We start from the raw sequence: 26,694 nt of genomic DNA on the forward strand, positions 1-26,694 counted from the left end.
GTCCTGCAAGACATTTAGGAACTGGCGAGCCTTAGATGAATCCGTGGTTCCCTTCGCACAGTGTGTCTGGATAATGAAATCCCCCATTATGATAACACTACCCATCCTCCCTGCTAATCTAAATTGTGATAAATTGTCTGTCTCCCCCTCCTCCCTCAGGTTAGAGAGCCTATAGCATACTTCAGTATTATTTTCCCCTTGGCTTCATCCCATTGGAGCTCTACCCATAAGGATTGCACCTGCTCCCTAATTGATGTCATCGCTCACATTCGCTTGTTCTTTATTCTTGAGATATAGGCATACCCCTCCACCTTTTTTACCCTCTCTATCCCTGTGATAAAGGGAATGGTTGAATGGTTACCAGCCAATCATGAGAGATTTTGAACCGGGTCTCTGAAATTCACACAATCGAAATCCCCCCTCGTTCAACAGTATCTCTAGTTCCCCCCATCTTCTCTGCCAGGCTCCTGGCATTGGTGAACATGCCACGTAGTTTACACTGGTTGCATTCTGTTAAAATGGTTTTTAATATTTATTTTAAGAGAAGATGTCACATTAAAAAATTCATAGTAAAAGATAGGTTTTCTTAGAATCTTTTGCAGAAGATCTCTCTTCTAGTCCACAGAATGAAGTACATTGGACTTTTGCTGTATCCACTTTCCTTGTCCGTGATATACTTCTGGCTCATGGAATTTGGCAAATGAAAGACTTAATGGTCAAATATGGGTAAGGCGTGTTCAAGAGGAACAGCCCTCAAGTAAGTTTTGATGGGCCAGTTTTACATTGTTCTCCTGTTCTTCACTACAGTACGGCCCAATTTTAGCGTAAAACCATGGAGGCAGTGGTAAAATTTTGAGAAATCTGTTTTTTCTTGCAACCCGCCAGTCTGAGTTATTCCAGATTTCTTGCTGTGTTTTTCTTAAAAACAACCAATTCTCTCTGCAACTACAATGCCATTTAAATGCCAGATGCTGGGAATCAAAATGGAATATTACAGAGATTATCAACCTGTATCCATGCATTAATAAAAACAAATGTATACAAGCTGCTACAGCAGAATATTCTGTAGGCACTTTGCTTTTATATATACAAACCTGAAAATCTGCACAGTGTGTGAGTTTGTAGACCAGAATTCCAATGGCTCCTATCCACTCTGTTATAATGGCTATTTTCCCAGTGATCTAAAAAACAAATACTTTTGGTTATAACACCAGCCAGTGGCTTCAGTATGTTGTGTAACTTTATTTTAGTATACATGTACTAGAAAGAGTTGAAAGTATTCAAATGCCATCAGACAACAATAGACTGGGGAGACATGCTCCGTGTCTTGAGCTGCCACAGTAAAATGCAGATATCGCTCAACCACTTGTAGTATTCAGATAACCATGCATTACCATAGCGCCCAACTGTCCCTGATTTAGAGCAAAGTCCCTCTTTCCTCATTTGTCCCTCATTTTGGTCTGATCTATATAGTTGTATATAAAATGCACTTTTTATCTTTCAAAAAGTGTTTCCTGGTACTAAACCTTTCATCCAATTTCTAAATTGCTGCATTTGTAAATAGCAAAAGCAAGTGTAATGGAATAGTAGTGGTAAAAAAAAAAACACTTGTCAGTTTCACTAATCATTTTTTTTTTTGTATATAACTCCTTTAAAGGGGAGGGCCACCCTGAAAAACAAAAAAATGTTAAAAATTACAAAAAATCTAAAAAAAAAAAAAAAATGAAAAAAAATTTTTTTTTTTTACTTACCAGAAATGCCTGTTGCTAGGCACTTTCTCCTAATCTTCCTCTTCCTCCTCCGCGGAGATCTTCTGTCTTCTGTCGTCGTCGCGGCGTCTTCTGGGTAATGAGTCGCGCTGTGTTCTGGGAACTGTGTGTTCCAGAACACAGCGCGTCCCATTCAGAAAGCGCTGCGGGACTCGCGCATGCGCAGTAGGAAACGGGCAGTGAAGCCATAAGGCTCCGCTGCCTGTTTCCCTTACAAGGGATGGCGGCGCCGGGACCCGAGAGCCGAGGGACGGGGTGCCCTGGACAGGTGAGTGTGTTTATTAAGTCAGCAGCTGCAGTGTTTGCAGCTGCTGACTTTTTTTTTTTTTTTTTATAACCGGCCCTCCGCTTTAAGGGAGTGTGGCAGGCAGTGTGTCCTATGCCTACATACTTTTGCTAATAGGTATCCTTTGTTCCCATCCCAGAAAGTTGGGAGGTATGCATCACTGTGTCTATAATGCTTCCGTTTCTCCTATCCATTGCAACAGTGAAAATCGCTAATCGAAAACAGTATTTTAATAGCAAATTTCAAAGGTTTTATTCAGCTTACAATTACAACAGTTTTGAGCAAATGGGCATAATTGGTGTATCTAGCCAGTGGCGTAACTAGAACCTTCAGGGCCCCGATGCAAGAAAACATGAAGGGCCCCCCTGAACCCCAGCCAGGGCCCTTCCCTCCAAGTCCGGCGGGGGAACTCCAGGGCGTGGTCACAGGTATGACCTTTGTGAGCCCTGTAGTTCCACCACTTTTTTAAAAATTTTAGGTGCCCCATTGGGCCACTGTCCCTAGGCAGGATGGGGTCCCCATCCCCAGAAGTTGATGAGGTCCTTTTCTCCAGGGCAGATGAAGTTACTGTCCCCAGGTGAGAAGGGGTCCCTGTCCCCAGGGGAGGTGGGGGTCCCTGTCCCCACGTGAAAAGGGGTCCCTGTCCCCAGGGGGAGATGGAGGGGGTATGTAATGGTGTGTGGGGGATGGGATCCTCTCACTCACCATGACCAAGCTGCAGGCGGTGCACTCATCCATGTTGGCCTGGGCTCCATCCAGTGTGCTGGACAGGTGATCAGCATATCTCCCAGAAAGACCTTTAATCATCTGTGTATGACGGGGGAGGAGGGGGGCTGGCAGACAAGCCTGCAGTGTCCTCCGGGGAACCGGCTCTCATAGGGCTGAACTGCATCTGTGTGCTTAAAGTTTGTTTACCCGGGAGAAGTATGCAGTGCAGTGTGGTCCGGACTCGGGGGGTGGGACTCTGGCATGGGAGAACAGACATCGGACTGAGCGGCAATGCATGGAGCAGGAGAGGGGTACTCTGAGGAGCCGGCTGAGGACACAGGTCATGCGGGGAATGCACAACTAAAGAGCAGCCAGTGCGATAGTCGAGCATGGAGCTCTGCTACTCACCCTCCACCTCCAGCCACCCGTGTGCATGGTGCACTGGTACCCCTAGCTGCCTATGCTGCTGCCGGCCATATGTAGAGGGGGCTGCATGGGCCCCCTGCATCACAGGGCCCGGTTGCGGTCGCGACTGCTGCACCCCCTATAGTTACGCCCCTGCATCTAGCAATGGAAAGGGCTGATGGAAAACTTACAACATTGCTAATAAACTTGCTATAGCAAGAAAAAGAAGCTCCTCCTATTTTAGAATGGCATATACCATGATAAGGGAGATTTACTAAAACTTTTACAAAACTTTTACAATTAAAATCTGGTGTGCATAGTAACCAATCCGCTTCTAGGTTTAAGCCCTAGTTTACATTGACTGCAGTTTTGAACTCTGAAACTGCACCATTTCAAAGCCGCATGTCAGTGTGACTTTGAGTGCGACTTAGAAGACTTCTGTGCAGCTTCATGCACGGATGTCTATGCAAGTTGCACCCGAAATTGCCAAAAGTGGTGCACTACTTTTTCAAAACGATGCCACAAAGCAAAGTTGGCGGCGCACCAATTTGAACAGTGGAATAGCGTGACCTGTCAAATCGCATTATAAGTCGCTCCAATGTGAACGAGGGCTTATGGTCAAACCTTAATTAAACAAGCTGAAGATAAAAGGCGATTGAATACTATGTACAGCTGAACTAGATTCTGTGTGCATGTGGTGGCAATTCACTTTGCAAAAAATAACAAATCATGTGCAAGGAAAAAATACCACAAAAAATTATTTTTACTTGCGTGATTGGATGATGGCAGCCAGCAGAACTTCTCTTCACTTACCTAGAAATTTCCCCTGCAAAGTAAACAGCTGATTTTTCTCTATTAAATCCACCCCAATGGGCTAATCAATGTTGTATGGATTCTGAATTAATTTAATTTAGACAAAAAAAAATTAAATACAGTTTAAAGATTATTTGAGAATTTATGTACTGGTCCCTAAATTAAGGCTTTAGTTAAGGTTGGCAATAGTATTAGCCGGGTCCGCTTTCCCAGTCCACCACCTGAAAGCCACGTTAACCATTACCGATATAACAATAACAGTGGGCATCGATCTCAACCATAGTTTTAACTGCTTTGCAGTTTCTTGCACTAAAAAAAAAAAAATTCCTGTTGTGATTGAGTGTAACTACAGAGATAACCAGAAATGCTTTTAAGGAAATGGAAACGTACATCTAAACACAGACTTCCAGAGCAGATCTGCCACCATATTAAACACGAGAGGAAAACTGCCAAGCCTCGTTAAGGAAAGTAGCACAATTAAACCTGTGTAATACAGTATATTATAGTTCTTTATATGATATGAATTGCTGCATTTTGCACATGACAGTGCAAGTACACCTGAAATGTGACTTTAACCACTTCAACCCCAGAAGGATTTACCCCTTAATGACCAGGCCATTTTTTGCGATACGGCACTGCGTTGCATTAACTGACAATTGCGCGGTCTTGCGACGTTGTAACCCAAAAAAATTGTCTTTTTTTTCCCCTCACAGATTTCTTTTGGTGGTATTTGATCACCTCTGTGATGTTTATTTTTTGCGCTATAAAAAAGACAGACAATTTTGAAAAAAAAAACATTTATCTTAACTTTTTGCTATAATGCATATCTCCCCCCCATCAAAAATTAAAAAGAAAAACGAATTTATTCATCAGTTTAGGCCAATATGTATTCTGCTACGTATTTTAGGTAAAAAAAAGTCCTAATAAGCATATATTGATTGGTTTGCGCAAAAGTTAGTGTCTACAAAATAGGGAATTGATTTAGACTTCATTTTTTTATTTTTTTATTGTTTTTACTGGTAATGCCAGCAATCTGAGATTTTTAATGGGTCTGCAAGATTGCGGCGGACAAATCTGACCTCAAGTGACACTTTTTAGTGATGCCAATACAGTGATCAGTGCTATAAAAATATGTTGATCACTGTACAAAAACACTGGAAGGGAAGGGGTTAAATGTTCCCTGGGGAGGTGCTTTGTTACTGTGGGGGGAGTCGACTAACAGAGTACAAAGAGATCGCTGGTCTGGATCACTAGGAACAGCAGATCTATCTCTCTCTCTCTCCCCATGTCAGAATGGGGATCCGCCTTGTTTACATTGGCAGATCCCTGTTTTGCCTCTGAGGAGTGATCCCAGGTGGCCTGTAGACATCGAGTCCCCCGGACCCATGAGCGCCCATGCGATCACATGCAAGGACCAACGTACGGGTACGTTGATTTACGCAGCTGAGCCATTTTGCCGCAGTATATCTGCGGTGGGCGGTCGGTAAGTAGTTAAACAGTAACTTCACTGGGTGATTTATGTATATGGATTTTAATGTTGCAAATTGTCATCTTTTTGAAGAAATAGCTGTTTGTTTTCTCTGTGTCCATATGGAAAGTGAATCTAATGGAAGTGGTTTCATAGTGATCAATCAGCTTCTGCACCTTCAGGGTTCTAATGAGGAAAATGGGTCGGCTTTCCTTTTGCGAGTATGTCGCCAAAAATTAGATTTTTGTTGCAGGGGATGCCCTAAATCTGACTTGTGCAGAACATCAGTAAGCCAATCACACAAGCAGAAAATTACATATCTGGGGGCCATTCTGTACACCATCTATGCACAGAATGCCTCCAGGTAGCCATATTGCATTTTACAGAAAACTACAGAGCTGCAGATTGAAAAGGAAAGGTCATTTTTAATTACATTCAATTGCAATATGATTTGTGTAGCAATTGCATAGCCTAGAATAATTTTTCCTTTCTTTCCTTTCTTTGCTATTTTTGTTACTCTTTAAGTGGAACTTTTTTTTTTGCGGAAAAAGTGAGCAAGACATTAATAAATAAATATACATTTTTCCCACTCTTGATAGTATCGGTTAAAAAGGATACAGGTGATGAGACAAAGGAGTGTTATAATAGAGATGGACATCCTTAGATGGCACATAAGCCGGCTGTTGAATGAAAGTTTATATAGGAATATGGCCTGGCACGTGTTGTGTATGGCACTACCTAAAAATGAGATGGCGGCAGCAATCCTGTGTGGCACGGGATGAGTTACTGCCTAAAATATAAACATAAACATGGCACATCATAATACAGGTAGCTTTAACAAGCATTATAATACATTAATCGTCAAGCAGTAATGTAGAAGTAAGGTGCAGGAACTTGAATGGTCACATCTGCAACCAACCCTGTGTTTCTGGTGGGTCAGTATACTCTCCAACAACGTAATAAAAATCATAACCATTAAAGTCTGTTTAACCAGCTCCTGTCTGGCATATTATAATAATACGGCCAGGGTGAGCTCCCTTACCCTGGGTCGGCATCTTGTCACTCTTGCTGCTCATGCACACCCCGGGGGCACGCAGCGGTGCGATCTGCGACAGATCATTGTACCGGGCTGGCCCTGAGAAAGCTGCTCAAAGCTTGACGAAAGCTTTTCAAAAGCTTTCTGAAAGTTTTATAAAACATTTTTATTCACATTGCCCTTATTTATATAAGCTGAAGCCTGTATGAAATGGCTTAAAGCAACAAAAAAGGAACAGCAGAGGGCGCATCTCAGTGCAGTAAAAAACTCATTTATTTGGCAGCATTCCACGAAAACTCTTCCAATGGGCTGCATGTCTGGGTAATTGAATCAATTTGCAGCAAACTACCAGCGGCTCAGCGGTTTAAGGCTGGGTCCACACTAGTGCGAATTGGATGAGGGTTTCTCCGCATATCAGCAGATTGTGACCGTAGTTCACACATCTCTGGGCGGCTCCGATGCGAATTGCACAGTAGTCCTGTGCATCTGCTGGTCCATTTCAGGTCTGAATTCAGCCAAAATTTTGGACTGAAATCAGACCTGAAACGGTGAACGGGGACGCACCGGACCCCTGCTGGGAGCCGTTTTGCACTGCGATGTGAACCCAGCATTAAAGATTATGAGAGAGAAACATCCCCAGGAGGTCTGACGAGGAAATAGAGATTAGTACTGTGATCTAATTGTCTTATAGAAGGGACTAGAAAGAGGAAGCTAGATTGGTTCATCATTATGATAATTCTTTTTATACATTATCAACTTTTTATACAGTTACATAATTCACAGAATATTATGTTTTTGGAAAACCACATACAGTAATGTGATCATATGATTTGACGTGTTTGGGTCATCACATGCGTTTGAGTCACCTCATTTATGAAAATCCACCTACAAGGTATATAGCCCTTTGCCTAACTACTTCACTGGTGCAGTGTTTTGCCTGATTGCTGTCTGCCTAGTTATTGCTGCTCTGCTTATGACTGTGATCCTGATATAGGGCACTTTCAGGCTGAGGTCACACTAGCTGAGGCCGCGGCTCCCAGCATGGCGCCCTGTGCGTCCCTGTACATCGTTTCAGGTGCAAATCAGACTTTTTGCCTGAACTCGCACCTGAAACTGAGCCAAAGACGCACAGGACCCTTTTCCAGTGCGCTCTGCGGCCACCCCCAAGCTGTTTGTACCGGCTCCATTGAGAGCCGATCACTGTCTCCTGTCATACGAACTGGATGTAGGGAAACCTGCATCCAATTTGCATATGTGTGAACCCAGCCTCACACCGATCCGCTGCAAAAATGTTTAAAGTGTGATTTTTAACTACTTAAGGACCGGAAGGATTTGCCCCCTTAAAAAGTAAGTAAACCCTAATGGGTTTACTTCCTCTTGGTCTCCCTGCAAAGGTAAAGCATAATGGACTACTATGCATCGCATAGTAGCCCATTATGTGTCACTTACCTGACACAGGAGCCAGTGAAGTCACCGGTGTCCCCTGTAGTCCGGAGCATCCATCTTCTTCCGAGTATCGCTGCTCCGGCCACTCACAGCCCCAGAGCAGCGATGACTTCACTCCCGCGCATGCACACAGGAGCCGCCACTAGCAGCATATCGGCGTTAGCACTGGCATACTGCTAACGGCGATAGTGTGCCTGCGTGCTGCTGTCTACGGCTGTCGCTGTCTTGTAGTACATATCTCCTAAACCGTGTAGGTTGAGGAGATATTTCTTGCAGGTAATCCTTACTCTAGGCTTACTTGTAGGTCAAAGTGGTTTGTAAGGGTTTACAACCACTTTAATGACCAGGCCATTTTTTGTGATATGGCACTGCATCTTGTTAACTGACAATTGTGCTGTCATGTGACGCTGGCTGTACCCAAACAAAACTGACGTCTTTTTTTTTTTTACCCCCACAAATAGAGCTTTCCTTTGGTGGTATTTGATCATCTCTGCTTTTTTTTTTTTTTTCTGCACTATAAACAAAGAGCTAAAATATAAATTAAGCTTTGGCGCTAAAACCTTTTTGTGCACTGTGAATACTAAAATCATATATGAGTGTGAGATGATTTATTATCTCTGCTGGTACTCTGAAGAATATTAAAACAAATTTCAGTGAAAACCTCTTAAAACCACTGTATACGTGTAAAAGAATGCGTGAAAAAAGAAAAGGAGATGTGTGTCTGTTAATTTACACCTCAGAAAATGCACATATGTATTGGAAAAAGTGGTGAATCGATCATATAAAAAACAATTCTACTGTGCTCGATAAACATACATAAACCAATATCTGAAAAAACATATGCAAATATGTTCAAAGTGATAACGTTTTGTGAAAGTACCCAAAAGAATAATAATAATAGTAACAAAAAATCTTATAATGTCCAACGGAAATTTTCAAAGTCGCATCAACCAGTTGCTGTAAAAACGCATGGAACTTTCATCAAATGAGGAAGGTAGAGTAAAGTGACTAGTGCAGAAGGGTTAAATACATTCCTCTCCGGTGCGCCACTCTGTGTTAGGCAAAAAGTATGTATATGTGCTCACCAGACAAAAAACCCTCAATGGGTTAATCAGGCAGCCACAGTATGAGCCACTGTGCAGCTTTCTTTGGGCTCTGCTTCTGCTATGCTGGGGAGATGCTTTATACTTTTCCTTCCACAAGTGGTCCGTTTAGCAATTATACATGAAGGGAAACAGAAGTACAAACATAGTGCAATACTGTTGTTTGAACGTTTTTTATGTTTATTAAGAAGTCAGGTTACTCACAATATCCAAAGAGACAAAATCGCTTTCAAATTAGCCGCGCCGGCGTTACTGCTTGTATGCCAGTGTAAGGTGCACGTTCTAGGCCACGCCCTACGCGTTTCGTCAGAGCGACGTCATCTGGAGCGGCCATATTGGTGCACCCTCACGTTTATGTAGGGTGCAGTGCTCTTCTGCGCTTGCGCGAGTGTATCAGCGCCATCTTTATTATGGGAATGCCCTATACGAGCCGCTGTGTATCTATTACATACTGTGTGCTCGTCTTACGACAGCACAAACATGGAAAGGCTGTTTTATTATTGTGGACACAGGATATGTTATGTTCTGTGGTGTGTTCACTTCTATCAATCCAACTAGAAACGTTTCTTTATGCATATTATTGCGGACTCAGGGCATGACAAATTATTAAGCTATAGAGCACCGCAACCTGCATATCACATTCCGGTATGTTATAAAAGGCTATTGACAGCTATACATGACATGTATATAAAAATATATATATAAAAATTATCGTAAAAAGATCCTTTTATATAAAATAGAAAAAAATATAATAAAAATAAAAGACATTAATTTCTGTGTACATAGAACTGTATTAATAAAAACAATAATAATTTTTCTAACCACCCATGACCCTTGCTAACCTATCAGAATGCAGGGTTTTTATCTGCATTCTTAAAAATGTGGATCATGGTTGTAGTTGCTGAAAAACAAATTGTATCAAATTGTATACTCACTTCCCTGGTATATGAATATACTCCAGGGGGAAAGGTATTGGGATAAAATGAAGGAAAAAGAAGGGAAGGGAAAATAGGTAAATGGAACAAACTGGAAATATGAGTGTATGTGTACATATGTGTACTTTTATGTCTGCACTTCCCTGTAATACAAATCAGGAGGGTAATTACAAATAAGATAAAAGGAGTATGTTGTGAGGGAGTCTGTTCTTAAAATCATTTTCAAAAACACTTTTTTTAAAACCATTTTCTAAACATTATTTAAAACTTTTTTCTACAAACGGCAGTTAGGGTGAGAACGTATGGTAAAAGGAAGGAACTGACCATAAGGATAAATGGGAAGCAAAGGCCAATATGTGTGTATATATACTGTTTTCATTTGGAAATATGAATGTATAACTTCAGATAGTGTATATGGGCTCTCTTATGGGGGCCAGAGCTCTTTGAGTGGGTCTTTGTATTCTAATGCCACAGTTTTTTAGGGGAACACCCTTAGATACTGGTCGAACATTATACTATACTCTTTGAAGGTGTGGATGGTCCTGCCTTGAGTAGGTGATGTGTATTTTAGAGTGGGGACTTGCTGGGTTTTAAAAATTAGTCAGAAAGCAATTTAAATCCAACTCTACATTCATTCCCTGTGGCTGGAGGGTATCCAAATTGTATATCCATTTGGTTTCGTTTCTGGATATTTTGATGGTTTTGTCCTCACCTCTCCAGTGGGCCCTGATTTTATCAATACCGTAAAACACCATTTGTCCTGGGTCCCGGTTATGGTAATCCCTAAAGTGTCTGGAAACACTGTGATTGGGGTACCCTTTTTTGATGTTTCTAATGTGTTCTCCTATTCTGGTTTGGAGTTCTCTTGTGGTTCGCCCCACATATTGTCTGGAACAGGGACACTCTATAATGTAAGTGACATGCGTGCTCTTGCATGTAATGAGCTCATTTATTCTAAATTCTTTTTTGTTTGAAGATGACTGGAAGGTGGTTCTCTTCTTTTCAGCTTTTTTGCTATTTCTACAAGGGAGGCATTTGCCACACCTGAAAAAACCTTTTAGATTACCTGCTACTTTGATTTGTTTTGGGGGATCGATGGTATTCTTAACAAGTTTATTTCTCAGTGTGGGTGCCCTTCTGTAAATAAACAGTGGTTTTTTTGGTAGGACATCTTTAAGTGTGTGATCAGCTTTCAGGATGGGCCAGTGTTTTTTAATGATGGATTCAACATCCTTATGTTGTCTATTGTATCCTGTGAGGAAAGCAATTGGTAAATTGTTAATCTTATCTTGTTTTTTGTCTTCCCACAATTTGTTTCGTTCCATTTGTTTTATTTCGTTTTTCAGCTTACGCAAGCCCTTTTCATCATACCCTTTATTTTTAAAACGTTCTATGATTATTTCCGCCTGTTGTTCATAATCAATATTTCTGCTGCAGTTTCTATATAGTCGCATCAGTTGGCCCTTTGGTATGTTTCCCAACCCTTTGGCATGATGGCAACTGTTTGTGGGGATGTAGCCATTGCGGTCGGTGGGTTTGAAAAAGGTGCGTGTGCCCAGCCTGTTTCCTTCTTTATATATTTGTAGGTCTAAATAGTCCACACTGCTGTTGTTGTAATTACCGGTGAATTTTATATTGTAGATATTATTATTGATCTCACTGAAAAATTCTTGTAATTGTTCTATTGTACCACCCCATACTATCACAATATCATCTATATACCGTCGGTACAGTTTAAGGTTCTCCCTATGGACGCCATAGATTTGCTCTTCCTCCCATCTACTAAGAAATAAATTCGCTACACTTGGGGCATACTTAGCCCCCATGGCTACACCTTTGATCTGATTATAGTATGTTCCCTTGTACCAAAAATAATTGTGGTGCATTGCCATTTTTAGGCCTTCCATTAAGTATTTTATTTGTTCTTGTTTTAGGTCAGACATCTGTTGTAATGCCCACTCGACACTACTGAGCCCATCATCCTGTTTTATGTTGGTATATAACGATTCCACATCTATGGTGACCAGTAAGTCCTTCTCTTCAATAGTTAGGTTTCTCAATTCTCCTATCAATTGTTTGCTGTCACGTAAATAAGATTTCCCTTTGGTTACCAACGGTTGTAGGAAACCATCAATGTAGGCCCCTAATCTGGAGAACAAGGAATCGATCCCACTTACAATTGGTCGTCCTGGTGGGTGGTTTTGGTTTTTATGTATTTTGGGAACATAATATATGATGGGAGTTTTGGGTGCCTTCTGTACCAGGTATTTGCATTCCTTTTTATTTAAGATACTGAGGGTTTTCCCCTTTGCTACATATTTCTTTAGATTTTTTTCATACTCGACTTTAGGATTTTTCTTCAGTTTCTTGTAGGTGTTGGGGATATTTAGTAACTTCTCCATTTCCTTCTCGTAGTCTTGCTTATTTAAGATTACCAGACCCCCCCCCCTTTGTCCGCTGGTCGAATGACTATACCTTTCTGCTTCTCTATCCGCTTAATGGTTTCCCATATATTTTTTCCTTTAGTTCTTTTTACTTCCAAATTCTTCAAATCGTTCTCCACCATCTTCTTAAAAACCTTTATATTTTCATCCTGCGTTACCTTAGGATTAAATGTGGAGTTGTTCCTTAATTGTGAGTGTTTATATAGAGTGTTGTCATTCTCCCTTATGTTAAGCTTTGTTGGGCCAAAAAACTTTTTAATATTGAGTTTTCTCACAAATTTTTGAAGATCAATGTAGGTTTCAAATTTGTCCAGACCTCTATCAGGGGCAAATTTCAACCCCATATCCAAAACTCTAAGTTCTTCCTCTGTGAATACGACCTGGCTAAGATTATAAATACCATCTCCTATTGTTCTCTTCTTCTTTTTCTGGAGGCCTCCTCTCTTCCCCCTTGTGCGTTTTCTGTTTGCCAGTCCGATGGTCTGTACGGTTCTGCCCTCCTCTGTTGCCAGGGGCGTTCGTATCCTCCATGATTTCTCCCTGGGTTGTCTTGTCTGGTCCATCTCGGATTCCAACCTCCATTTCTGTAATGGCCTCTTTGTTGGTTTCTTTCCGGATATCGGAAAGGTCTTCCCTCTCTCCGTGGATCGTGATATGTATCCGGTATTCTGGGTGGTCTTCGTTCCTGCCCCCTGTGAAAAAAATCCCTGTTATATCCCCTATTTCCATAGGGGGTATATTGGGGGTATTCCCTCAGGGGCGAGTATCTATTGGAATGTCTTGGGATGTTTGGCGTGTAGGGAGTGCGGTTGTCCCAATATCTGTTCTGAGTTTGTTCTATAGGATTTCTACCTTCTGGCCTTCTATGAGCTGGTGTGGCAGGGGTATCCAGTCTGATGGTGTTACTTTGTGTCTGTATGCCCCTTTCCCAATGTTGCTCTTCTTCTTGTGTTTCATTTTCTCCTGATTCTTCCATCAGGGAAGTTTCATTCTCTACATCGCTATAGTTGTTATCTGTCTGCCATTTGTAAACCTGTTGGTTCTTGTAATCCAATACGTCCCTTTTAAACTTCTTTTGTTTTTTCTGTTGCACTTCTTTGTCATACTTCTTTATAGTTTCCTGTAATTCCTTTTCCTTGTTTATGTATTCTTCTGTTTCTTTAAATGGTGTTAATTGATCCCTAAGTTGTGTGATCTCCATTTCTATATTTCTTAATTTGTGCTGTCGCCTCACCACTATTTTTTGTAACAATTCGGTTTCACTTTGATTAAAGAACCTATACCAATCGTCCATCAGTTGTTTATCATTTACTGCATCATTTGGAGAAACATCCCAACGTAATCTTCTAGGGGTTATTTTCTCAGTTATGTACATCTCTAGTATGGCCACATCCCACCATACTCTCAATTGTTTTTCTAAGCAGTGTTTCAGGTGTTTGAATAAACTTTCTAAGTCCTGTTTGATAACCACATGTTCCTGATTGAACACCTCCATTAGATTGACTTTTCTGCTGTTAACATATTTAAAGATGTCCATTGCTGCAACTTAGAGTGGAAACAATATGTTTCACAAGGAATAGCAAAAAATAGATAAGATTGCGCTATGGACAAATTCCACCCGTTCGCCACACAGGCAAGGGAAAAAAAGAAGAATATATATATAATGTAATATGGTGAAATCTAAATAAATTGAAAGTAAATAAAAATAAATTATAGATTAAACTAAAGGGGTTAAAGCTGCCTGTGCTTGAGACCTGTCCCTAAGGATAGGAATAGGTTAGAAATCTAAAATATAAATTAAGCTTTGGCGCTAAAACCTTTTTGTGCACTGTGAATACTAAAATCATATATGAGTGTGAGATGATTTATTATCTCTGCTGGTACTCTGAAGAATATTAAAACAAATTTCAGTGAAAACCTCTTAAAACCACTGTATACGTGTAAAAGAATGCGTGAAAAAAGAAAAGGGGATGTGTGTCTGTTAATTTACACCTCAGAAAATGCACATATGTATTGGAAAAAGTGGTGAATCGATCATATAAAAAACAATTCTACTGTGCTCGATAAACATACATAAACCAATATCTGAAAAAACATATGCAAATATGTTCAAAGTGATAACGTTTTGTGAAAGTACCCAAAAGAATAATAATAATAGTAACAAAAAATCTTATAATGTCCAACGGAAATTTTCAAAGTCGCATCAACCAGTTGCTGTAAAAACGCATGGAACTTTCATCAAATGAGGAAGGTAGAGTAAAGTGACTAGTGCAGAAGGGTTAAATACATTCCTCTCCGGTGCGCCACTCTGTGTTAGGCAAAAAGTATGTATATCAATATGAGATCAATAATAATATCTACAATATAAAATTCACCGGTAATTACAACAACAGCAGTGTGGACTATTTAGACCTACAAATATATAAAGAAGGAAACAGGCTGGGCACACGCACCTTTTTCAAACCCACCGACCGCAATGGCTACATCCCCACAAACAGTTGCCATCATGCCAAATGGTTGGGAAACATACCAAAGGGCCAACTGATGCGACTATATAGAAACTGCAGCAGAAATATTGATTATGAACAACAGGCGGAAATAATCATAGAACGTTTTAAAAATAAAGGGTATGATGAAAAGGGCTTGCGTAAGCTGAAAAACGAAATAAAACAAATGGAACGAAACAAATTGTTGGAAGACAAAAAACAAGATAAGATTAACAATTTACCAATTGCTTTCCTCACAGGATACAATAGACAACATAAGGATGTTGAATCCATCATTAAAAAACACTGGCCCATCCTGAAAGCTGATCACACACTTAAAGATGTCCTACCAAAAAAACCACTGTTTATTTACAGAAGGGCACCCACACTGAGAAATAAACTTGTTAAGAATACCATCGATCCCCCAAAACAAATCAAAGTAGCAGGTAATCTAAAAGGTTTTTTCAGGTGTGGCAAATGCCTCCCTTGTAGAAATAGCAAAAAAGCTGAAAAGAAGAGAACCACCTTCCAGTCATCTTCAAACAAAAAAGAATTTAGAATAAATGAGCTCATTACATGCAAGAGCACGCATGTCACTTACATTATAGAGTGTCCCTGTTCCAGACAATATGTGGGGCGAACCACAAGAGAACTCCAAACCAGAATAGGAGAACACATTAGAAACATCAAAAAAGGGTACCCCAATCACAGTGTTTCCAGACACTTTAGGGATTACCATAACCGGGACCCAGGACAAATGGTGTTTTACGGTATTGATAAAATCAGGGCCCACTGGAGAGGTGAGGACAAAACCATCAAAATATCCAGAAACGAAACCAAATGGATATACAATTTGGATACCCTCCAGCCACAGGGAATGAATGTAGAGTTGGATTTAAATTGCTTTCTGACTAATTTTTAAAACCCAGCAAGTCCCCACTCTAAAATACACATCACCTACTCAAGGCAGGACCATCCACACCTTCAAAGAGTATAGTATAATGTTCGACCAGTATCTAAGGGTGTTCCCCTAAAAAACTGTGGCATTAGAATACAAAGACCCACTCAAAGAGCTCTGGCCCCCATAAGAGAGCCCATATACACTATCTGAAGTTATACATTCATATTTCCAAATGAAAACAGTATATATACACACATATTGGCCTTTGCTTCCCATTTATCCTTATGGTCAGTTCCTTCCTTTTACCATACGTTCTCACCCTAACTGCCGTTTGTAGAAAAAAGTTTTAAATAATGTTTAGAAAATGGTTTTAAAAAAAGTGTTTTTGAAAATGATTTTAAGAACAGACTCCCTCACAACATACTCCTTTTATCTTATTTGTAATTACCCTCCTGATTTGTATTACAGGGAAGTGCAGACATAAAAGTACACATATGTACACATACACTCATATTTCCAGTTTGTTCCATTTACCTATTTTCCCTTCCCTTCTTTTTCCTTCATTTTATCCCAATACCTTTCCCCCTGGAGTATATTCATATACCAGGGAAGTGAGTATACAATTTGATACAATTTGTTTTTCAGCAACTACAACCATGATCCACATTTTTAAGAATGCAGATAAAAACCCTGCATTCTGATAGGTTAGCAAGGGTCATGGGTGGTTAGAAAAATTATTATTGTTTTTATTAATACAGTTCTATGTACACAGAAATTAATGTCTTTTATTTTTATTATATTTTTTTCTATTTTATATAAAAGGATCTTTTTACGATAATTTTTATATATATATTTTTATATACATGTCATGTATAGCTGTCAATAGCCTTTTATAACATACCGGAATGTGATATGCAGGTTGCGGTGCTCTATAGCTTAATAATTTGTCATGCCCTGAGTCCGCAATAATATGCATAAAGAAACGTTTCTAGTTGGATTGATAGAAGTGAACACACCACAGAACATAACATATCCTGTGTCCACAATAATAAAACAGCCTTTCCATGTTTGTGCTGTCGTAAGACGAGCACACAGTATGTAATAGATACACAGCGGCTCGTATAGGGCATTCCCATAATAAAGATGGCGCTGATACACTCGCGCAAGCGCAGAAGAGCACTGCACCCTACATAAACGTGAGGGTGCACCAATATGGCCGCTCCAGATGACGTCGCTCTGACGAAACGCGTAGGGCGTGGCCTAGAACGTGCACCTTACACTGGCATACAAGCAGTAACGCCGGCGCGGCTAATTTGAAAGCGATTTTGTCTCTTTGGATATTGTGAGTAACCTGACTTCTTAATAAACATAAAAACGTTCAAACAACAGTATTGCACTATGTTTGTACTTCTGTTTCCCTTCATGTATAATTGCTAAATGGACCACTTGTGGAAGGAAAAGTATAAAGCATCTCCCCAGCATAGCAGAAGCAGAGCCCAAAGAAAGCTGCACAGTGGCTCATACTGTGGCTGCCTGATTAACCCATTGAGGGTTTTTTGTCTGGTGAGCACATATACATACTTTTTGCCTAACACAGAGTGGCGCACCGGAGAGGAATGTATTTAACCCTTCTGCACTAGTCACTTTACTCTACCTTCCTCATTTGATGAAAGTTCCATGCGTTTTTACAGCAACTGGTTGATGCGACTTTGAAAATTTCCGTTGGACATTATAAGATTTTTTGTTACTATTATTATTATTCTTTTGGGTACTTTCACAAAACGTTATCACTTTGAACATATTTGCATATGTTTTTTCAGATATTGGTTTATGTATGTTTATCGAGCACAGTAGAATTGTTTTTTATATGATCGATTCACCACTTTTTCCAATACATATGTGCATTTTCTGAGGTGTAAATTAACAGACACACATCCCCTTTTCTTTTTTCACGCATTCTTTTACACGTATACAGTGGTTTTAAGAGGTTTTCACTGAAATTTGTTTTAATATTCTTCAGAGTACCAGCAGAGATAATAAATCATCTCACACTCATATATGATTTTAGTATTCACAGTGCACAAAAAGGTTTTAGCGCCAAAGCTTAATTTATATTTTAGATTTCTAACCTATTCCTATCCTTAGGGACAGGTCTCAAGCACAGGCAGCTTTAACCCCTTTAGTTTAATCTATAATTTATTTTTATTTACTTTCAATTTATTTAGATTTCACCATATTACATTATATATATATTCTTCTTTTTTTCCCTTGCCTGTGTGGCGAACGGGTGGAATTTGTCCATAGCGCAATCTTATCTATTTTTTGCTATAAACAAAGAGCGACAATTTTGAAAAAATAAAAAAACATTTTTACTTTTTCTATAATACATATCCAAAAAAAATTTATTCTTAAGTTTAGGTTGATATACAGTATCTCACAAAAGTGAGTACACCCCTCACATTTTTGTAAATATTTTATTATATCTTTTCATGTGACAAGAAATGACACTTGGCTACAATGTAAAGTAGTGAGTGTATAGCTTGTATAACAGTGTAAATTTGTGGTCCCCTCAAAATGGCTCAACACACAGCCATTAATAACTAACAAAAGTGAGTACCCCCCTAAGTGAAAATGTCCAAATTGGGCCCGAAGTGTCAATATTTTGTGTAGCCACCATTATTTTCCAGCACTGCCTTAACCCTCTTGGTCACAGAGTTCACAAGAGCTTCACAGGTTGTCACTGGAGTCCTCTTCGTCCTAGGGTTTAGGTCTGGAGACATGCTTGACCAGTCCATCACCTTCACTCTCAGCTTCTTTAGCAAGGCAGTGGTCGTCTTGGCTGTGTTTTCAGGGTCGCTATGTTGGAATACCGCCCTGCCACACAGTCTGAAGGGAGGGGAACATGCTCTGCTTCAGTATGTCACAGTACATGTTGGCATTCATGGTTCCCTCAATGAACTGTAGATCCCCAGTGCCAGCAGTACTCATTCAGCCCCAGAGAAAGGAGATTGAGGACTGCAGCCTCAATCTCCATCTCTGAAGCCTCAGCTACACAAAATAAACAGGAAGAGCACTGCACAGTCTCCCTGTTCATTCACACACCGAAGCATAGAAAACTGAGTTTACTATGCTTCAGTTGTGAACACACACGGCGAGTGATTGGTACTGTAATATTAACCAGCCCCTTCCTCTGCTCCCCATCCTGAATTGATCCCTACGGCAGCCAGTGGGAGGGAGAGGAAGGGGAACCTGCAGCTCTGTGGGAGTGTTGTGGGGGGGGGGGGGCACAAAAGGGGTCTGGGGCAGCAGAAGGAAGGGGAACCTGTACAGGAGGTGCAGCGTGGGTGGCATTTACTACAAGTGATCCCCTGTAGTTCCAGCTTCTTCTCTTTTCCCTCCTGACCTCTTTAAGCTGCTGCAGTGGGAGCTATAGGGGATCAGTTCCAGTAGATTACACCCCTCCCCCCCCCCGGCCCTTCCTGTCCAGACTGCCCTTCGTTATGCTTGTTAGTGGCTCAGCTTAAAGTTGTTCCTTCCCTGTGCCACTCTGCATATGTGGGAGGAGCAATCTGGGGTTGGCAAAGAAGGGATGCAACCTACCTGTCACCTGCCCGCGGGCGACGGGTTGCCTACTCCTGCCTTACATTGTGATTTGTAAGGGTTTTTTTACATACCGGAAATATAGCAACAATTACTGTGCCAACACAGGCAATCCATCCAAGTCCAAGGATAGCATACTGTAGGTGGGGATAACAATGCTGACTTTTTGAAGACTTCATGGCGTAGTATCTGTACATACAATATGACAAAATCGCATCTGAAATACAATATGATATTAAAATGAGCAAGAAACGCACAAATCTTTATTTTAGGAAATAACTAAAAACAAATCCTGGTGACAGTGTGTGTTTATATAATGTGTGTATCCCCAATCCACGGCACGCTGTGCCTACTGCTGCACAGACCAGGATTCAGTTGGGACCCTGCAGCCGCCCGCACTGTTTCTCTTCCTCTGCCTCTCCCTGGCTGCCAGTGATCAGAGGAGGAGGAGAGACACAAGACACTTGTTAAGACTTGATTACAAAAGGATACTGTACAAGAGGGTGCCAACTAAGTGCAGTATTAGTGATAACTTTAATACAGCAGCCAAATGTAAACCCACATAAATCCACAGACATGCGCTTTTCAGTATTATCAGGGCTGTTACAGGGATCATTCACCTAGAAGGGCACATCAGCAGCAGCAGCCCATGTGGTACAGAAAGCCTTGGAACTGCTTGGCAGCCATGGCAGGAAGTCAGCAGGAACCACAGTGAAAGGTGCGGAACAAGAAGTGACGTCACACCGGAGGATGACCTTTCGTAACGCATTTCAAAGCACCCATAGGCTTCTATCTCATACCAGACCTAAATATGCTGTCGGAATCAAATGCGATTTCCTCCATCGCTCCTGTGTGTATGTGCATAGAAATGGATTGAAATGCCATCTAGTGGGCAATTTACAAAATGTTAGAACTTACAGTAAAATATCTGGTCACATGCAAAATAATCTACATAGGGTTTCTTGGTCTGATGATGATAGCAAATCACGGCAGTTGGAGGTGCTCACAGGACTGGAGGAGATGTAGAGGTGGTCCGCCCCCAAGCTGACATCACTTCCGCCCTGTGAGCACCTCCAGCAGCCCTGATTTGCCATCATTGACAGACCAGGACAACTATGTAGAATATTTTGCATGTGGCCAGCTATGTACTGTGAGTTCTAACATCTTTTAAACTGCCCACTAGATGGCGCTTTTCCCTTCTGTATACCCACACACACACACAGGAGCAGTGGGGGAAATCGCATGGAGTTCCTACAGGAATGCCTGTTCATATTACATGCAATTCTTTGCATTGTGATTTGCACAAAGTATCGGTACTTGACCAAAAGTATTATTACTCGTAATCGCAGATAAAAAAAAATTGTATCATTCAGAGGCGGACTGAACATTCAGCCACTCGGGCACTGCACGAGGGCCCCGGGCCACTAGGGGACCCCATCAGGGTTGCCAGCCTCAGTAAAACCAGGGAAAGTATGTAAAAATCGGTGTTTTTTTTTTTTTTTACATCTGCCTCTGAAATGTCCCTTACCGACATCCTTTTAAGATTATAGCTGCCCCATCTCTCCAGTACCTTCTCAGCCAATAGAAACATATCTGTGTATACATGTATGTGTAACCTATGTGATTGTATACTGTGTGTGTTTGTGTATACTGTGTGGCCCCATAATCTCTGATTGCCTGGGGGCCTCATAATCTTCTATTGCCAGGGGGCCCCATGAGTTGTCAGTCCGGCCCTGGTATCAGTGCGATCCTAGTAAAATGTGTAGTGTACAGAAATAAGAATTCTGAGGCCATGCAGGACATGAAAGAGATGTAATCCATATCACTACGGGTCCTCTGAGGTTTCCAAGACATTGTTTTTTTGTGTGTGTTTTGTGTTTTTTGTGGGTTTTTTTTCTTTGTTACACCGGTTTCCTATGTTCTTTGCGTAAAAGCCAGATTTATGGTCTGTGTCATTTATTTGCTCCATATCAGACCTCCGGAAGAAAAATCGTGGATGGATAGCTTTCTTTCAGTCTCCACAGGGATATGGACAGTATGACCGATAGTAAACTTTATACTTACATAGCGGCAGTATTACCACTACACCACCAAGAATATTCAGTAGGTCACAGACGTGCAAACCAGGTTTCCTGCCCAGAGGATTTATGGCACCATCCCCAGATTCAGAGGTTTAGCAAACTTGTTGATTAAAATTGTCCTATCACAATTTTACAGCATTACATTATCACTAGTTATTACACAATATGCTATGTGTTCTGGGACATACCAAGAACTGCTGAAACAGCAAAAACTACCATAAAAAGTACAGACTCCGGAAAGTAGTCTCCAGTTTCACTGAAAAACAAGTAAAGGAATATGGATTTACCATGATAAAATGGAAATGATAGCTACTTTCTCATTTTATTTTTAAACTGTTTTTGTCCGTGTTTTAAATTGCAAACACATCTTTACATAAACCATTGAATACTGTACTTAGTTGGCCTCTATTTTTTTTTTTCCGTTATTTGCTTAAAGCGAGAGTAAACCCAGTTTCAAAAAACACTTCACATTGGTTGTGCTCTCAACCAAACTTTCAAACCATCCAATGGCTGGTGTCATAACTGATCACATGTTCAGCGTTATGGCAGTTGAAGAATCATTAGAGGCCAAGATGGCAGCTTCCTTGACTGAAAATTATAGAAGGGTTTACTTCCACTTTAATGTAATGAGGCATTAGGATATTTCACTTATCTGTGATACTTTAAGCCGTACAGAACTGGCACCCCTTATTTTTGTATCTGATAGAAAGTATGATATATTATGCATACAGGTATATGTTTGAATGATTTACAGGTGTGTGTATGTGTGTGTGTTTGTGTAAAAAAAAAAAAAAATAAAATAAAAAAAGAGAGAAAGAAAACCTTGGTTTTATATTTATAATGTAGTTATACACTAACTAGTAACACTCAGAACTACACTGTACTGCTGAACCCAGCGCTCAAACAGAACACAATTTTCGGAACACAATGCACTTTTAGCTGCTGTTATAAAATAAAATAAAAACTAGTAAAACATATATATGTCTAATTTAAAGTGGTTGTAAACCCTCCCCTACAACTTTGTCCCATGTGAATCAGCATAAAAAACCCTAATGAACGCCAATTGTAGATATCTCATTACTTGCTAGTATTGTTGTAATCCTTTTTGTTCTTTAGAATTATGTCACTGAGCATGCCCAGATCTCCCCTGATTTACGGCACACTCTCTATGTCTTATCTATCTGTTACCAGGACTTCCTACTGCACACTACTGAACTCCCAGCAGGCTGGTAATCATTCAGAGCTTCCTTCTACACACCATGTGACCATGTGACCTCACATACAGTGTAAACCAGGGAATGGGACAGCAGTACTGCAGTCTTATCAGCTGAAGCTGATAGGACTCATACAGGCAAACACTAGGTAATCAGCACAAGTAAATACTATGAAATAAACAAGTCAGCTATGAACAGGGAAGCAGGGTTTCTATAGAAACTTTGGATTGAGAAGGAGGCTTGGTTAACAGTACAGGAAGTGCTCAATGTAAGGGCGGAAATACACTCCACTGAGGACTCAGAAAACAATACTTAAGATGGCACTGCCTAACCCCTGGAAACAAGTTTTTTTTTAAAAGTTTCTTTAAACAGTAAGTAATATGCGATTTGGGTTGGATTACAGTGGCTATAGTTTGATAATTACTTATTATAATGGACTAAATGAAAAGAAGCATCAGAGTGGGAGAGTTCACTTCCTCTTTAAAATCAAGCATTAACAGCGCTTCTTATGAATACACAATATCCGTCCAAATAATGTTTCATATGGTGCAATCATCAGAACCGCCTATAGTTTGCTTAACACAAACCAAGTGTTTTTTACTTATAAACAAATTTAAGCGTAATCCGATTCCTACTAAAACTGTCCATCAGTCCATCTATATATTTAGGAAAAACAAGACATACAATGAGTCCTTTCCTCCTGCTGGCAGTTTAGAGAGAGTAAAGAAGAGGAAAAACAACTTTGAATTCACCAGTGATTTAAAAAAAAGCAAGTTCCTTCAACTGCTACACCTTCACCGGTCCACCTCGTGCAGGCGTCTCACGGGGAGGCTGAACGGGGAGATGCCGATGTAAACAGCATCAAGTGACACTGATCTCTGCTCCCTGTGATTGGAGCCGACATCAGTGTTCACTAACACACAGCCCAGCCCCCCACAGTTAGCAAAACGCCCCTAGGACACACTTAACCCCTACACTGCCACCCCCAGGTTAACCCCTTCATTGCCAGTGTCATTTACACAGGAATCAGTGCATTTGTATAGCACTGGGTGAAGCAAGAAGATGCCAGACCTGAGAGAGTAGGAGAACATGAGCGAGAGCAGCAGTAGCGATGGAGTGGAGTTAGGGAGAATAAGAGTGCCATATCATTTCATCATATCATATACCCCCATATCATTCTGGTTTAAGACCCAATAATAAAGGTACAATAAGATATTACAATTTCAGCTTTATTAAAGTGACCCTGTCACCAAACAAATCCTTTCATTAAAAGCATTACCCTAAATATCTCCATTTAACTTTTTTTTTTTTTTTTGGTATGTTAATGTAGCACTGCCCCTTTGGGGACTTCTTGGATTTACCGGCTCATCTGCATCTTTATGACACTGGGAACATTCCAACCCACCTGACACTCTGGGTTCAGACATCTTTGCCCCACCTTAAAGTAATAAGTCAATCCGCTTAATGAGTTTAAATTCTATTAACATTTACTAAATAACTCAGGGAAGATTTTGTTGCACATGGAGGTAATGGATCAACTGAACTTTGGATAACAGTCCTAGTTCAAAAGAAGAATTCCTCCACAATAATACAAGTTAAACAGTCTGGAGATAACAGTGTCTTATATACACGTATGTACAATGGAGTACCACTTGAACATGACCTGAAAGGTTAAGCAAGAGTTAAAACATTAATTCTGGCAAGACTTCTAAAGGGGAAACCCAGGCCAGCCTATTCAACTTTAATCCTAATAAGAAATCAATTGAACAAGAACAGTATGAGGGCCCTTTAAGTAGTAGTGACAGTAATGTCCCAGTTGCAGGCCTTATGGTCTTCTCTAGCAGTTGGAGCTTGTTAACTACATCCAATATGGTGCAGCAACAAGGTAATGATACTTCTTGGAAAACGGTTGATACGACAGGTGTATATGTTCAATGTTCAAATAGAGATGCAGTAAAGTGTTTCCCCAGGGTAAAGCTGTCTGTGCACATTGTCCCAGTGAAGCAGCAAAGAAAGGATTCTAAAGGTGGGCAATTGCCCTCTCACCAATGACCAGGCCGATTCAATGCCTTCCAAACAGCAACTCTAATTGGTCGAAGTGGAGAGGAGGAGCGGAGACCTTGTCACCTTGTCTAAACAGAATATTAATTGAAAAGAATACAAAGCATTCTATAAGTTGCAGAAGTGCCAGGTACCCATCTCCCCTGTGTTCTGTGTGCAGGGTGGAAGCCACTCACACAGAACCCAAGCAGGACCTAGAAGATTGTGACTCTCACTGTTATCACTGTAGTAGCAGAGCTACTACAGTGATTTTCAGCTTCACCAGCAACCCATCAGGTATGAGATATGCAAACTTACATTGTGTCAAGCTGGATCAATGTAAGTGTGCAATACAGATAATTCCCTGGGGGTCAGCTGTAAAGTTGTTCCATTGTAGAAGATATTTACTTTAGTAGCAGCTGGTGACGCTACCGTCGGCAGGTGCACTGCGTTCTCAATGAGAGAGCTGTGCCGCAGCTGAGGCTCCCACGTGGATGTGCGGGAGTGACATCATCACAGCTCATCCATTCAAACAGCCAGAGCCTGCGAACCCAGAAGGAAGACTGGGTGAAGATGGAAGTCCTGTCGCCAATGACAGGGCACCACTGGAGGGCTTAGGTTTAAGGGAAGTCTTTCATAATATGCTAGTATGCAATTCATACTAGTACATTATGCTCTTAACTTGCAGAGGTAAAAAAAAATTCTGTGGTTTGCAACAACTTCTTTAACTGCATGATACTATTAGCTAGGATACCTCTTTACCATGATGTCCTAATTATGTTCTTATTTTGTTTAATTGTTAATCCAAGCTAAAGAAAATTATAGGCCAGAAAGCACAGCAAGCACAATGGCTCATGCTGGCTGCTGAAAAGATTCTCCTCTTGCTCTATAAGGGAAACAACTTTGTCGGGAGCCAAAAGCTGCAGTCCAGCTCTCCTACAACAGCCTTTTTCCTCCCCATGTATAAATACATTACATTCTTACCTGATGTAAAGGAAGTAAGACTCAGCATGGCCATTGAGGATGGTAAGAACATATAAAATAATAAACCCACAGAAGGTCCAAACAGCCATTAAAATAGGCAAGAATTCCAAGTCTTGAACTTCCATAATATCGATTTGCTATTAACCAGGTTTCTCACTTTTTCCTAAAACAAAGAAAGTGAAAATGTGGTCTTTCTTGAACAATATCTCAAAGCAAGTAATCTGATCATAGGTCACTGACATTTTACAGTGTGTGCTTATTCTATAGAGGATTACACAGAAGATTAAGGCCTTTCTCTGTGCAAGTCTAAATTTTGGATAAGGAGATCCCCATCCTATAGTTTCATAGTTAGTAAGGTTGAATAAAGACACCAATCCATCCAGTTCAACCTGAGTGAGTACAATTGTCCCTATCCCTGTACATTGCACACTCACATCAGCCCCTACCCTCAAGGAGCCCACAATCCAAAGTCTCCATTCATATACTAGGGCCAATTTTGGAAAGAAGCCAATTAACCTACCTGCATGTCTTTGGAGTGTGGGAGGAAACCGGAGTACCCAGAGGAAACCCATGCAGGCACAGAGAGAACATGCAAACTCCAGGCAGGTAGTGTCATGGTTGGGATTTGAACCAGTGACCCTTGTTACTGCTAGGTGAGAGTGCTAACTACTACACCACTGTGCCACCCCTCACATCCTCTGTTTTTTTTTCTCTTTATTTATCTCTCATCCCCCCACACCCTGATCCTTGGATTTTAGGGGAACAAAGGGGAGGTGTTTGTGTAATTCAGAACTAGGAGGGGCATTGAGGGGACCAGTCACTCAACACACCCTCTAGTAGCTCAGTTGACTTGTCTCCTCAATAGTATATTATACCTAAAAGAAAGAAATGACTCTATGAATAAATGCTGCAGCAATAATGTTGGGGCACAACCCCAAACAGCAGCTTTAGGCCTCTTGCACACTGCAGCTTGAA

The 26,694-nt window shown here is 40.7% G+C and overlaps 1 protein-coding gene across 2 annotated transcripts in view; it reads right to left on the bottom strand.

The window, feature by feature from the left end:
• Nucleotides 1-508: 508 nt before the first annotated feature.
• LOC143984559 (DNA damage-regulated autophagy modulator protein 1-like) overlaps nucleotides 509-26,694 on the bottom strand; it is a 35,227-nt gene continuing 9,041 nt past the window's right edge. Inside the window, exons 2-8 of one of the 2 annotated variants that reach the window (XM_077484651.1) lie at nucleotides 25,720-25,882; nucleotides 21,670-21,737; nucleotides 19,475-19,617; nucleotides 6,068-6,239; nucleotides 4,372-4,427; nucleotides 1,095-1,181; nucleotides 509-971 (exon numbers count right to left, since the gene is read on the bottom strand). In XM_077484651.1, the coding sequence (XP_077340777.1) occupies nucleotides 738-971; nucleotides 1,095-1,181; nucleotides 4,372-4,427; nucleotides 6,068-6,239; nucleotides 19,475-19,617; nucleotides 21,670-21,737; nucleotides 25,720-25,844 (885 nt within the window). In that variant the 5' untranslated portion in view covers nucleotides 25,845-25,882 and the 3' untranslated portion in view covers nucleotides 509-737. The remainder of the gene's footprint in view (nucleotides 972-1,094; nucleotides 1,182-4,371; nucleotides 4,428-6,067; nucleotides 6,240-19,474; nucleotides 19,618-21,669; nucleotides 21,738-25,719; nucleotides 25,883-26,694) is intronic. The other variant, XM_077484659.1, reaches the window with a different exon arrangement.

The sequence above is a fragment of the Lithobates pipiens genome, unplaced genomic scaffold (genome assembly GCF_037356315.1).
Source record: "Lithobates pipiens isolate NorthernLeopardFrog02 unplaced genomic scaffold, aLitPip1_a1.2 Scaffold_1, whole genome shotgun sequence".
NCBI lineage: Eukaryota > Metazoa > Chordata > Amphibia > Anura > Ranidae > Lithobates > Lithobates pipiens.